Below are 13,812 nucleotides of genomic sequence, written 5' to 3'. Positions count from 1 at the left end.
AAATTTAAACCACCTCACTTTCTATCCCCAGAGTGAATACATTATTTCAAAAGTCAGTCAGACCAAATTATGCTGATTTTGACAACCTCATCATTAAGTGAATGTTAAACCCCAACCTTTCTGCATTACTTCTTTTAACATAGTGTTGATTATCTGTGAGTCCCTCCGCCTCCCATAACAACTTTCTAATGGTGTCAAAACAACTTGATCTACAAACACTCCAAGAAATCTACTATTGTTATTTATGTTTTCCATGAACATTCAGAAATATAATACTGGAACAAAAAATGACTTCCACTATGCCTCACTCAGCTTTCAGGTGATATGCAAAAGAGAGATGTATTCAACCATAAAAGCCTTTGACCACTTACCCAGAGGTGTAAAGATTCTAATAGATAACACAATTAACTGGAAACACAAGCTGAAATCATAGCTCCTTGTACCATAATGATAAATTTACTCATTCTACATAACAGTGAGAGATCAAAATTATGATCAAAGGAATGCACTGATAACTAAATAACTAACTAACATCCCACCAAACTTGTATGGAAGTCCTACTAATTTTTCTCCTGATGACATCTCCTCATTATGAAAAACAATCTGATTTCTATTTGACAGGAGATCTTCAACTCATCTACATGCCTGTTCTGATATTCCATATGCATACATTTTGTTTGATAACAGTTTGTAAACATATAATAAGCTATCCTCAAGTCAATAAATATGACATCAGCATACTGTAATAAAACTGGCTAATGTGAGACAAATGTACTAACCGATCTTCGATCATGTGGAATGACCGATTCCAAATTGAAATCCCAAAATCCAGAAATCCACTACCACATTGCTGCACGAAAAAGTATAAACGTCAACATATATACACACTTGATGTAATTATGATGATAATTATGTGCTTTCTAAAAGGATAAACTGTTACTTGTATTTTATTTATGAAATGAATGTTCTAGAGATGATTTTGCACAAATAAATCGATATATGATAGTATTCCCCCCTATGAACCATGGAACTTGCCGTTGGTGGGGAGGCTTGCGTGCCTCAGTGATACAGATAGCCGTACCGTAGGTGCAGCCACAACGGAGGGGTATCTGTTGAGAGGCCAGACAAACGTGTGGTTCCTGAAGAGGGGCAGCAGCCTTTTCAGTAGTTGCAGGGGCAACAGTCTGGATGATTGACTGATCTGACCTTGTAACACTAACCAAAACGGCCTTTCTGTGCTGGTACTGCGAATGGCTGAAAGCAAGGGGAAACTACAGCTGTAATTTTTCCCGAGGGCATGCAGCTTTACTGTATGGTCAGATGATGGTGGCGTCCTCTTGGGTAAAATATTCCAGAGGTAAAATACTTCCCTATTCGGATCTCCGGGCAGGGGCTACTCAAGAGGACATTGTTATCAGGAGAAAGAAAACTTGCGTTCTATGGATCGGAGCGCGGAATGTCAGATCCCTTAATCGGGCAGGTAGGTTAGAAAATTTAAAAAGGGAAATGGATAGGTTAAAGTTAGATATAGTAGGAATTAGTGAAGTTTGGTGGCAGGAGGAACAAGACTTTTGGTCAGGCCAATACAGGGTTATAAATACAAAATCAAATAGGGGCAATGCAGGAGTAGGTTTAATAATGAATAAAAGAATAGGAGTGCAGGTAAGCTACTACAAAAAGAATAGTGAACACTTTATTGTGGCCAAGATAGACACGAAGCCCACACCTACTACAATAGTACAAGTTTATATGCCAACTAGCTCTGCAGATGATGAAGAAATTGATGAAATGTATGATGAGATAAAAGAAATTATTCAGATAGTGAAGGGAGATGAAAATTTAATAGCCATGGGTAACTGGGATTCGGTAGTAGGAAAAGGGAGAGAAGGAAATGTAGTAGGTGAATATGGACTGGGGGTAAGAAATGAAAGAGGAAGCCGCATGGTAGAATTATGCACAGAGCACAGCTTAATCATAGCTAACACTTGGTTCAAGAATCATAAAAGAAGCTTGCATAAATGGAAGAAGCTTGGAGACACTGACAGGTTTCAGATAGATTATATAATGGTAAGACAGAGATTTAGGTACCAGGTTTTAAACTGTAAGACATTTCCAGGGGCAGATGTGGACTCTGACCACAATCTATTGGTTATGAACTGTAGATTTAAACTGAAGAAACTGCAAAAAGGTGGGAATTTAAGAAGATGCGACCTGGATGAACTGACTAAACCAGAGGTTGTACAGCATTTCAGGGAGAGCATAAGGGAACAGTTGACAGGAATGCGGGAAAGAAATACAGTAGAAGAGGAATGGATAGCTTTGAGGGATGAAATAGTGAAGGCAGCAGAGGATCAAGTAGGTAAAAAGGTGAGGGATAGTAGAAATCCTTGGGTAACAGAAGAAATACTGAATTTAATTGACGAAAAGAGAAAATAGAAAAATGCAGTAAATGAAGCAGGCAAAAAGGAATACAAACGTCTCAAAAATGAGATCGATAGGAAGTGTTACATGGTTAAGCAGGGATCGCTAGAGGACAAATGTAAGGATGTAGAGGCTTATCTCACTAGGGGTAAGATAGATACTGCCTACAGGAAAACTAAAGAGACGTTTGGAGAAAAGAGAACCACTTGTATGAATATCAAGAGCTCAAATGGAAACTCAGTTTTAAGAAAAGAAGAGAAAGCAGAAAGGTGGAAGGAGTATATAGAGGATCTATATAATGGTGATGCACTTCAGGACGATATTATAGAAATGGAAGAGAATGTAGAGGAAGATGAAATGGGAGATATGATGCTGCATGAAGAGTTTGACAGAGCAATGAAAGACCTAAGTCAAAACAAGGCCCCAGGAGAAGACAACATTCCATTAGAACTACTGACAACCCTGGGAGAGCCAGTCCGGACAAAACTCTACCACCTGGTGAGCAAGATGTCTGGGACAGGCGAAATACCCTCAGACTTCAAGAAGAATATAATAATTCCAATCCCAAAGAAAGCAGGTGTTGACAGATGTGAAAATTACGAAACTATCAGTTTAATAAGTCACGGCTGCAAAATACTAATGCGAATTCTTTACAGACAAATGGAAAAACTAGTAGAAGCTGACATCGGGGAAGATCAGTTTGGATTCCGTACAAATATTGGAACACGTGAGGCAATACTGACCCTACGGCTTATCTTAGAAGAAAGATTAAGGAAAGGCAAACCTACATTTCTAGCATTTGTAGACTTAGAGAAAGCTTTTGACAATGTTGACTGGAATACTCTCTTTCAAATTCTGAAAGTGGCAGGGGTAAAATGCAGGGAGCGGAAGGCTATTTACAATTTGTACAGAAAGCAGATGGCAGTTATAAGAGTCAAGGGGCATGAAAGGGAAGCAGTGGTTGGGAAGGGAGTGAGACAGGGTTGTAGCCTATCCCCAATGTTATTCAATCTGTATATTGAGCAAGCAGTGAAGGAAATAAAAGAAAAATTCGGAGTAGGTATTAAAATCCACGGAGAAGAAATAAAAACTTTGAGGTTCGCCAATGACATTGTAATTCTGTCAGAGACAGCAAAGGGCTTGGAAGAGCAGTTGAACGGAATGGATATTGTCTTGAAATGAGGATATAAGATGAACATCAACAAAAGCAAAATGAGGATAAGGAATGTAGTCGAATTAAGTTGGGTGATGCTGGGGGAATTAGATTAGGAAATGAGACACTTAAAGTAGTAAGGGAGTTTTGCTATTTGGGGAGCAAAATAACTGATGATGGTCGAAGTAGAGAGGATATAAAATGTAGACTGGAAATGGCAAGGAAAGCATTTCTGAAGAAGAGAAATTTGTTAACAGCGAGTATAGATTTAAGTGTCAGGAAATCGTTTCTGAAAGTATTTGTATGGAGTGTAGCCATGTATGGAAGTGAAACATGGATGATAAATAGTTTGGAAAGAAGAGAATAGAAGCTTTTGCAATGTGGTGTTACAGGAGAATACTGAAGATTAGATGGGTAGATCACATAACTAATGAGGAGGTATTGAATAGGATTGGGGAGAAGAGGAGTTTGTGATACAACTTGACTAGAAGAAGGGATCACTTGGTAGGACATATTCTGAGGCATCAAGGGATCACCAATTAGTATTGGAGGGCAGTGTGGTGGGTAAAAATCGTAGAGGGAGACCAAGAGATGAATACACTAAGCAGATTCAGAAGGATGTAGGTTGCAGTAGGTACTGGGAGGTGAAGAAGCTTCCACAGGATAGAGTAGCATGGAGAGCTGCATCAAACCAGTCTCAGGACTGAAGACCACAACAACAACATGATAGTATTTTCATGTTGTTAGTGGTATATCTTGGTCTTTGAGTAGTTAGTAGTATTAGTTGGAACTGCGAGGATGGAGTACAAGTTATGTTGATTTGTATTGTGGTGTGAAATGACTGAACGTGAAATGACTGAAAACATACATGCTCTATTCCAGAAAGTCCACCAGTGTTCATATTATTCGATAGGATGGACCCAAACATCTATAGAGCAGAATAAAAACTTATATTTTAGAATGAACTATAAGCCTACAACTTACAACAAAGAAGAAGAATACAAGATGAGTATTATGAAAAATGTTTATTCAAATTCTCCCGCTGCTATCTCTCTTTGTGGTGTGTCACTATCTCAGCGTGACAAGTGCCTTGAAATGAAAATGGGACTAGCCCCCCTCCCCCAAATTAGTAACTTACTTCAAAATTAACAAATCAACTTTGAGCAACAAGAAGGTGGTGATGGTCAGCATGTGCATATGAGTGAACAACGAATTTTTGAATTTGTACAGTAACAGATGCTAAATTTTCACAGCGAAGTTCATGAGACACTTCCCACAAAAATATGTTCACAAAAAGAAATGAAAAATCACTAAACTTGTATTTGAGAAATTGATGCCATGAGAGACGCTTTCTTTCTGCATCTCCCTTTTCCTTGTACTTCATGTATTTTTCTAGAGAATGCTATACTAGGTAGTACATCCTCTATCATTCTTATGTGTGACCAGTCCCGCTCAACCTGTTCTTCTTTAGTTTTATGACAAAGTAATAAGTGTTTGTACAACTCTCATATTACTTAATTTTTTTAATTGTTCATTCTCTGGTCTTTTCAATATTTGCAGTTACGAAATCTAAAATGCCTTGTCTTAATTTTGTTGAGAGCAACAGCTTTGCCGCAGTGGATACACTGGTCCCCGTGAGATCACCGAAGTTAAGCGCTGTCGGGCGTGGTCGGCACTTGGATGGGTGACCATCCAGGCCGTCATGCGCTGTTGCCATTTTTCGGGGTCCACTCAGCCTCGTGACGCCAATTGAGGAGCTACTCGACCGAATAGTAGTGGCTTTGCTCAAGAATACCATCTTATGACCGGGAGAGCGGTGTGCTGACCCCACGCCCCTCCTACCTGCATCCTCCACCGAGGATGACACGGCGGTCAGATGGTCCCGGTAGGCCACTCGGGGCCTGAAGACAGAGTGCTTTAATTTTGTTGAGGTTTGGAAAGTGTGAATGAACTTTTTCTGTAAAAAATAGCTCAGTAAATGTAAATTAAGTCACTGATGAAAAAGAAAACAAAAGTGAAATTTTAAACACATTTCCTATATCATTTATCATTATTTGAGCATGTGTGCAAAATTACATTGCTACAGAGTTGATTTCCTCAAGGAAATAATGGTTATGCTCCTCAAAAACTGGGGATAATTGTTGCAGCCCAAAATATTCTTGCAACTAGCTTTTCACTAACTTTTCAAGGATGCTGCCTTCCAAACAGTTGTCACTGAATGGCTGCCGGTTTGTATATATTGTCCCAAATAGTGTGTTTAAAACAGCTGGTTATTTATCAAATTTTGCTTGATTCATTATCCTCTTTCCTGGAAAAATTTTATTATTAACCTCCCCCCACCGCCCCCCTCCCACCCCCACCCCCAATTCTCTTTCTTCACCCTGTCTAATAAAGAAATCTATCTAAAATAATACATTTTCACATTTCCAAAGAAGTTGATAATTCTTTTATGCACACAGTATTTTCACCAATGGTGTAATCACCTTCTTCTTCTGCTGCTGCTGCAGTGAGCAGTTGTCCAATGTTTTCTCACTGCAGAACTCCAACCAGGCAGCACACACATGTAAGATCACTGTTAATAGTATCTATGAAAGATGACTACATCTGTCAATGAAATGTTTGATAACTGCCAAACTGAATGTGATTTCTTTAATGATTTAAACACAATACAGATTTACTAACAAATTTACAATGAAAATAAATTTCTAATAATAATTATATCATTCATTAGAAACACCAGGTACAAAAATGCTGCTTCAATAAATTATTTTCAATAACGAGCAGAAAATTTAATCTCTCTCTCTTTTATGTACTTAAAACTACATAAGTATTATTGCAGCACAATGACTATGGCCTCTAAATAAATATGAAAGGGTCATTAATAACATCGGAGACAGAAGAGCAGCATCTTCATGTTACAAAAAGGTACTATGAACAAGAACTGGAGAGGAAAGGGGGAGAAAAATCACTGCAAACCCTGCACTTGGAGAAACATAACGTATAGGGGATGAATCAGAAAAGACAGTTGTTGCAAACACCTTCAGATGTCAACCTTTTCCTTTGACCCTCTCCTTCCTTCCTTCCTTTTGATCAATGAAATATTTAAAGGCTTCAGAAGCTACACATTCAACCATGATTCATACTTCTTGTGTCATCCCCATTCCAAAGGCTCCCACTTTTGAAATCTGGCAAGAAGATACTGCTCTTCTGTCTGCTAAAACATTTCAGAAATTTCTTTCAGTTTGCTGTATTCAGATTTGTCAAGCAAAATTGTCTTACTTCGCAATGTAAACCGGTTGCCTGATGGTATGCCATTCGACGACGTAATGATATCATCCTGTCCTTGGTCTGAGCCAAATTCAAGCTACCGCACTGTTTTAAACCTACAAAGAATGAAATTCAGATATAAGGCCACATAGTTACAAATACAAAGAAAAAGTAAGAACATAAGAAATAATGTTACAAAGAGATAAGAGAACAGACAGGAAGACAAATACTTTAAAGAATCTTGTCAATATTTTATTGGAAATTATTTTCTTCCAACATATAAAGGCTGTAGAGCCTTGAGTGTATAAAACAATCTTGACTGTCTACAAGTAAATCTGGCTTCTTCCAGACTTTGTACCTTTAGTCAGACAAGGAAATATAGTATTTTCAGCAATGTATGATCTGTCTTATCAGCACTCCACATCATTACTGTAATTTATTAGTATAAAATCTTTGCTAGAACACAAACAATGGAACATGTGCCCATATGTATTCGACATAGAGGTATTCATTGGTCAGGGAACATGTGCCCACGTGTATTCGACATAGAGGTATTCACTGGTTAGTAGATATGTACATAAGCAAGATGATGAAATATTCCAGAATGCACACAGCCACATCACTTGGCCGTACATTCAGCATTAACTGTGAGCCAAATGGACATGTTTCCTCTGATGAAGTAGGTGAGCTGAAACTGGAAGGTATGGGGGAGGGAGGGAGGGATGGAGAGAGAGACAGAGGTGAGCTGAAACTGGAAGGTATGGGGGACGGGGAGGGAGGGAGGGATGGAGAAAGAGAGAGAGAGTGTGTGTGTATATGTGTGTAGGGGGGTTTGGGGGGGGGGGCTAGGACAAAGATAATTTAATTTGGACAGACAGGGGAAACATTCTTGTAATGTTCAAACACAGTAGTAATGGTATGCTGCTTGACTATGTCGCTATGATTAAATATGTACATATAACATAGAGGGACATAATGAACCAGAGGAACAGCAAAAGGTCACTTGTAATGGAGGAAAATGGCTTTTCGGGAAAGTTCTGGGAATATCTAATACACCTCTACAGCTAACTGCATGCAACCAATCCTTGAATACTGCTCGACTGTTTGGGAACTGCACCAGGTAAGATTAAAGCAAGGCACCAAAGTAATTCAGAGGTGTCCTGCTATATTTCTTACCAGCAGGTCTGATCAGTATTAGCATGTTATAGAAACGCTCCCTCTGTTTACATGTGAGTCTTTGAAAGAAAGAAGATGATTTTTTTTCACAAACTGCCGTTGAGGAAGTGAAGAAAGGTAGCATATGTGACAAATTGCATATTGATTCTACTGCCTCCAACATTTATTTTGTGTAAAGAAAAAAATGTGGGAGATTAGGGTTCATACAGAGGCATACGAACAATCATTTTTTACTGGTTTCATTTTCGAGTTGAATAGGAAAGGGAAAGACTACCAATGGTACAAATGCTCTCCACCACATTTTACAGTTGTTTGCAGAGTACATATGTAGATGTAGGTGAGATGAGGAATGGGTCAGGAACCAGCAGAAACTGATGTTAGGATTATTGTGTGACAGATGTGTTGAAGAGGCAATATGGGGATACTGATGCTTGCAGAGTGAAGGGGAAGAGGGCAATCAAAACAATGGGCATACTTTGTTAATTCCCATTCATACGAGTGGACTAATATAGCAGATGCCATGTTGGACAGTAGTCCAGTTCTGAATTGCTCTGCACATTCGCCTATGCTAACTGCTGCCATCAGATGATAGTTAGTCTTACTCAACACCTTACCACAACTGGCAATGAGTAGAGATAACTTTTCTCCTCAATCTTATGATGTGAACACACTTCCTGCATGAACACACAGTTTGAATCTACAGTTCATAACCAATAGATTGTGGTCAGAGTCCACATCAGCCCCTGGAAATGTCTTACAATTTAAAACCTGGTTCCTAAATCTGTGTCTTACCATTATATAATCTATCTGATACCTTCTAGTATCTCCAGGATTCTTCCATGTATACAACCTTCTTTTATGATTCTTAAACCAAGTGTTAGCTATGATTAAGTTATGCTCTGTGCAATATTCTACCAGGCGCCTTCCTCTCTCATTTCTTACCCCCATTCCATACTCACTTATATGTTTTCTTCTCTTCCTTTTGCTACTATCGAATTCCAGTCACCCATGACTATTAAATTTTCATCTCCCTTCACTATCTGAATAATTTCTTTTATCTCATCATACATTTCATCAATTTCTTCGTCATCTGCAGAGCTAGTTGGCATATAAACTTGTACTACTGTGGTAGGCATGGGTTTTGTGTCTATCTTAGCCACAATAATGCATTCACTATGCTGTTTGTAGTAGCTTACCTGCACTCCTATTTTTTTTATTCATTATTAAACCTACTCCTGCATTACCCCTATTTGATTTTGTATTTATAACCCTGGATTCACCTGACCAGAAGTCTTGTTCCTCCTGCCACCAAACTTCACTAATTCCCACTATATCTAACTTTAACCTATCCATTTCCCTTTTTAAATTTTCTAACCTACCTGCCTGATTAAGGGATGTGACATTCCACACTCCGATCCATAGAACGCCAGTTTTCTTTCTCTTGATAACGGCGTCCTCCTGAGTAGTCCCCGCCCGGAGATCCAAATGGGGGACTATTTTACCTCCGGAATATTTTACCCAAGAGGGCGCCATCATCATTTAACCATACATTAAAGCTGCATGCCCTCAGGAAAAATTATGGCTGCAGTTTTCCCTTGGTTTCAGCCATTCGCAGTACCAGCACAGTAAGGCCATTTTGGTTAGTGTTACAAGGTCAGATCAGTCAATCATCCAGACTGTTGCCCCTGCAACTACTAAAAAGGCTGCTGCCTCTCTTCAGGAACCACACGTTTGTCTGGCCTCTCAACAGATACCCCTCGGTTGTGGTTGCACCTACAGTACAGCTATCTGTATCGCTGAGGCACGCAAGCCTCCCCACCAACGCCAAGATCCACGGTTCATGTCCTATCATTCTGTAATAATGATTCTAACCACCCATGAATTCTTCTGATTCTTGTAAGTGAATGGAAAAGTTTTTAGTCCCATAAAGCACTGCATATTCTTAGACTTCCCCACAAACAGCAAGGATAGCCTGTGTGTTCCAGTAACATTTCTACATAGCATAGCAGTGATGGGAGATTTGCTCGTCTTATGACAAGATGCTGACATTTCTTCCCTGGAAAATAGGGATTTTGTTGGCATTTTCTTCCAATGCAAATCAGTTTTATCAGCACAGTAAATAATGGTTTTGTTATGGGCCTCTGTATCAATCAGTTTATTAAAATAGTCTTTAAAATGTTCAGTCCATAATTTTTCACCTTGCATGTCCAATTCCCTAATTCCATGTCTAGATTCGATATGCATAAGCCAGCTAGTAGTTGCTTTAAAATCAGCATTACCTAAAGTTTTCTATCCATTTCAAGCACTTTTTTACAAATCAGAGGGCCACTTTTTTGTTGTCTTTGGTTATGTATCTGCATGAACTATGTGTAAACTGCAGTGTCTAAACCAGGATTTTCTGCCATTTACGACATTTGTCTGTGTGAGGTTCCATTTCCACTGTCAGGTTGATTCATAAATTTTGTGATGTCATCACTGTTCCTTTCAGTGTCCGATACTGTGGCATGCTAGCTAAAACTGATCCACTAACAGCGTACATCAATTGGTTTATTATTTTAAGTTTATTGGAAACACTGACAACAATATGTTTATGTTTGTCTGTCATTGTGTATGGTACAACTACAGCATGATGTTACAAGTGAAGACTCACACATCACTGACTCAAGGTCAAGCACGTGATTGCTCATTGTTGGAGAGGAAAAGAGCTGCAGCCCCAAAGAATTAGCAGGTGCTAGCAGAAGCGTATTGTGCACAAATTCAAATTTGATGACTAGATCCTTTTGGTTAACTGGTGTTTCAGATGATCGGTATTCATGTAGTCGATGCCCTATGGTATTCTTGTTTTGCGGATTCTGTTTTTTCCCGTAAATCTGTAAATATATCTGGTATGCTTGTTTCTTTTCCTCAACTGCTTTTGTGATATCTTCATTCCATACTCTTAATCCCTTCTTACTTCTTCTTTTATTCTTTTTTCCTAGGACTCATTTGTGGCCTCTTCAATATGTAGCTTTGCCATCCAGTTTCTGAGCTATCATTTGCATCTGTCAGACTAAGGCAAATATTCAGTCTTTTTGGTATAGATGTTTTATGCTCTCATCCTGTAACAGGTAGACCTTAAAACTTTCTTCCCTTCTTGTCTCAAATCTCCTTGTTCTTTTCTGTCTAGTAAGCATAGCTATTTTTTGCTACTACCAAGTACAGATCCAAGTAATTGTCACTGTCTGTGAAAACACGAACTTTCTGAACTTGTTTACTTTTTTTACTGTTGGCAATCAAATAATCTATTACTGACCTCTGTCCTCTCATTTCCAAGTGTATTTATGTATCTCTCTTTTTAAAAAAGAATTAGTAATTTTCAGACCATTGCTTGAGGCAAAATGTATAAAAGAATGTCCGTTATCATTTATGAGTTGTTCGTCACAAGTTTGCCTCAGTTACAAGTACTGTGTTATTTCCTATTCTGGCATTAAAAGGTGGTCTGTTTTGTTGCATTAATCAAATTGCCTTTGCAGGGTTTCATAAAAAGCTTTGGTGTCTTCTTTTTTTCCATCCCTGGGAGTGTGCACTCGAATCACTGACAGATGCCCTTGATCTATTCCGAAACTTGATGTTATGATTCTATCTTTTATGTAAGCATAATCTTCAATTTTATAATTCCATTTACTATCTACTAATATAGCAACTCCACACCTAGCTCTTTTGTCATTTCATAAAGCACTGTAATCATTAGGTACCCCTCTAAATCTACTGTTCCTCTTAGCTTTTTCTTTGTTTCTGTAATTTCTGCAATATTAATATTTCATTGCTTCAGTTCTTTTGATAGCTCTGTTTCTATTAAGTGTGAGCTTCTCATATTCCAAGTCTTAATGTTGAGCTTATCCATTATTCCTAATTGTTTACCTTTTCTTTGCTTGGGTTGTCTTCTATTCAATCCATCAGGCAGGTTTCTTTGAAGATTAGCAGTAACTTAAAGTTCCCAGTATGCCATGCTGCTCTGTAGCCAGGCTAGACATGTGGTGAGGCCCCCACCTCCTGGCCTCATGACTTGCCAGTAATTTTTGATCACCATTTACTTCCTCTAGCCATTGGTAAGACATTCATCTAACTGCAAAGCAGCAAGTGCTTAATTTTTCATTGGGGTCATTTCCCCCAGGAATACTGACTTCACCCTATCTGAAAGCTCTTCCTGCCCCATGTCCGGCCACTCCTGAAGGCCATCAAAGGCATCATTGTAGACTAATCTTTGTTTTTTGGCTTGGGCGACACTGCCAGGAGCTTAGGCTCCCACCAGCTTAGCTCTCACAGTACAATGTGATGTGGAAGCTTTCTCTTCACTGTAAAGCAGCAGTCTACATCTAAATCCACACCTACATCTACATCTATACTCTGCAAACCACCCTGATGTGCATGGCAGAGGGTATGTCCGATTGTACCAGTCATTAGGTTTTCTTGCTGTTTCATTCACGTATGGAGAGTGGGAAGAATGATTGTTTGATTGCCTTTGTACATGCAATAATTCCTATGCAAGTGATGCATAGGGGGTTGTAGTATATTATTAGAGTAATCATTTAAAGCCATTTGGTTCTTGCAATGCTGTTAATAGATTTTCTCGGAGTACTTTACGTCTGTCTTCAAGAGTCTGCTAGTTCATTTCCTTCAGTATCTCTGTGACTCTCTCCCGTGGACTGAACAAACCTGTGAGCATTTGTGCTGACCTTACCTTCTCTGTATACATTCAATATCCCCTGTTAGTCCTGTCTGGTATGGATCCCACACTCTTGAGCAATATTCTAGGACTGGTCACACGAGTGATTTGTAAGCAATCTCTTATGTAAACTGACTGCACTTTCCAGTATTCAATCGATAAAACAAAGAACACCACCTGCTTTTCTCATGACTGAACCTATGTGATCACTCCATTTTATATCACTACAAAGTGTTACACCTAGGTATTTGTATGAGTTGGCCGGTTCCAACAGTGACTCACTCATATTATAGTCATAGGATAATACATTTTTTAGTTTTGTGAAGTGCACAATTTCACATTTCTAACATTCAGAGCAAGCTGCCAATCTCTGCACCATGTTGAAATTAATCAAGATCTGACTGAATATTTATGCAGCTTCTCTCAGATAGTACTTCATTATAGATAACTCTATCATCTGCAAAAAGCCTGATTTTACTATTAATATTGTTTGCAACATCATTAATATACAACAAGAACAGAAAGGGGCCCAACACAATTCCCTGTGGCACACCCAAAGTTACTTCTACATCCAACAATGACTTTCCATTGAAGATAACATGCTGCATCCTCTCTACTAAGAAGTCTTCAACCCAGTCACAAATTTCACTTCGTACACCATATGGTTGCACTTTTGACAATAAATCTTTGTGTGGTACTGAGTCAAATTCTTTTCGTAAATCAAGAAATACAGTATTTACCTGATTGCCTTGATCCCAGGATTTCAGTTTGTCATGTGAGAAAACTGAGAGTTGGGTTTTACATGACTGATGTTTTTGAAATCCACACTGGCTGGCATTGAGGAGCGCATTAGGTTTACATATGAGCTCAGAATATGTTCTAAGATTCTACAACAAATCGATGTCAAGGGTACTGGGTGGTAGTTTTGTGGATCACTTCTACTACCCTTCTTGTTTATGGGTGTGACCAGTGCCTTTTTCCAAGAACTGGGAATGGTTTTTTTATTTGATGGATCTACGATACATTATAGTGAGAAGAGGGGTTAACTCAGCTGAAATTCAGATCAGAATCTGACAGGGATTCCATCGAG

General features: G+C 38.8%; 1 protein-coding gene across 2 annotated transcripts in view; it reads right to left on the bottom strand.

Annotated features, from left to right (window-relative positions):
• The window catches only part of LOC126484608 (pyruvate dehydrogenase phosphatase regulatory subunit, mitochondrial-like), a 167,034-nt gene that overhangs the window by 118,020 nt on the left and 35,202 nt on the right, over positions 1-13,812 (bottom strand). For both annotated transcript variants that reach the window (XR_007587888.1, XM_050108183.1), the window contains exon 4: positions 6,854-6,957. Coding sequence is in view for 1 of the 2 variants with exons in the window: in XM_050108183.1 (XP_049964140.1) it covers positions 6,854-6,957 (104 nt within the window). In the remaining variant the exon portion in view is untranslated. The remainder of the gene's footprint in view (positions 1-6,853; positions 6,958-13,812) is intronic.

The sequence above is a fragment of the Schistocerca serialis genome, chromosome 6 (assembly GCF_023864345.2).
Source record: "Schistocerca serialis cubense isolate TAMUIC-IGC-003099 chromosome 6, iqSchSeri2.2, whole genome shotgun sequence".
Classification (NCBI taxonomy): domain Eukaryota; kingdom Metazoa; phylum Arthropoda; class Insecta; order Orthoptera; family Acrididae; genus Schistocerca; species Schistocerca serialis.
This window is presented reverse-complemented; position numbering and strand designations above follow the sequence as displayed.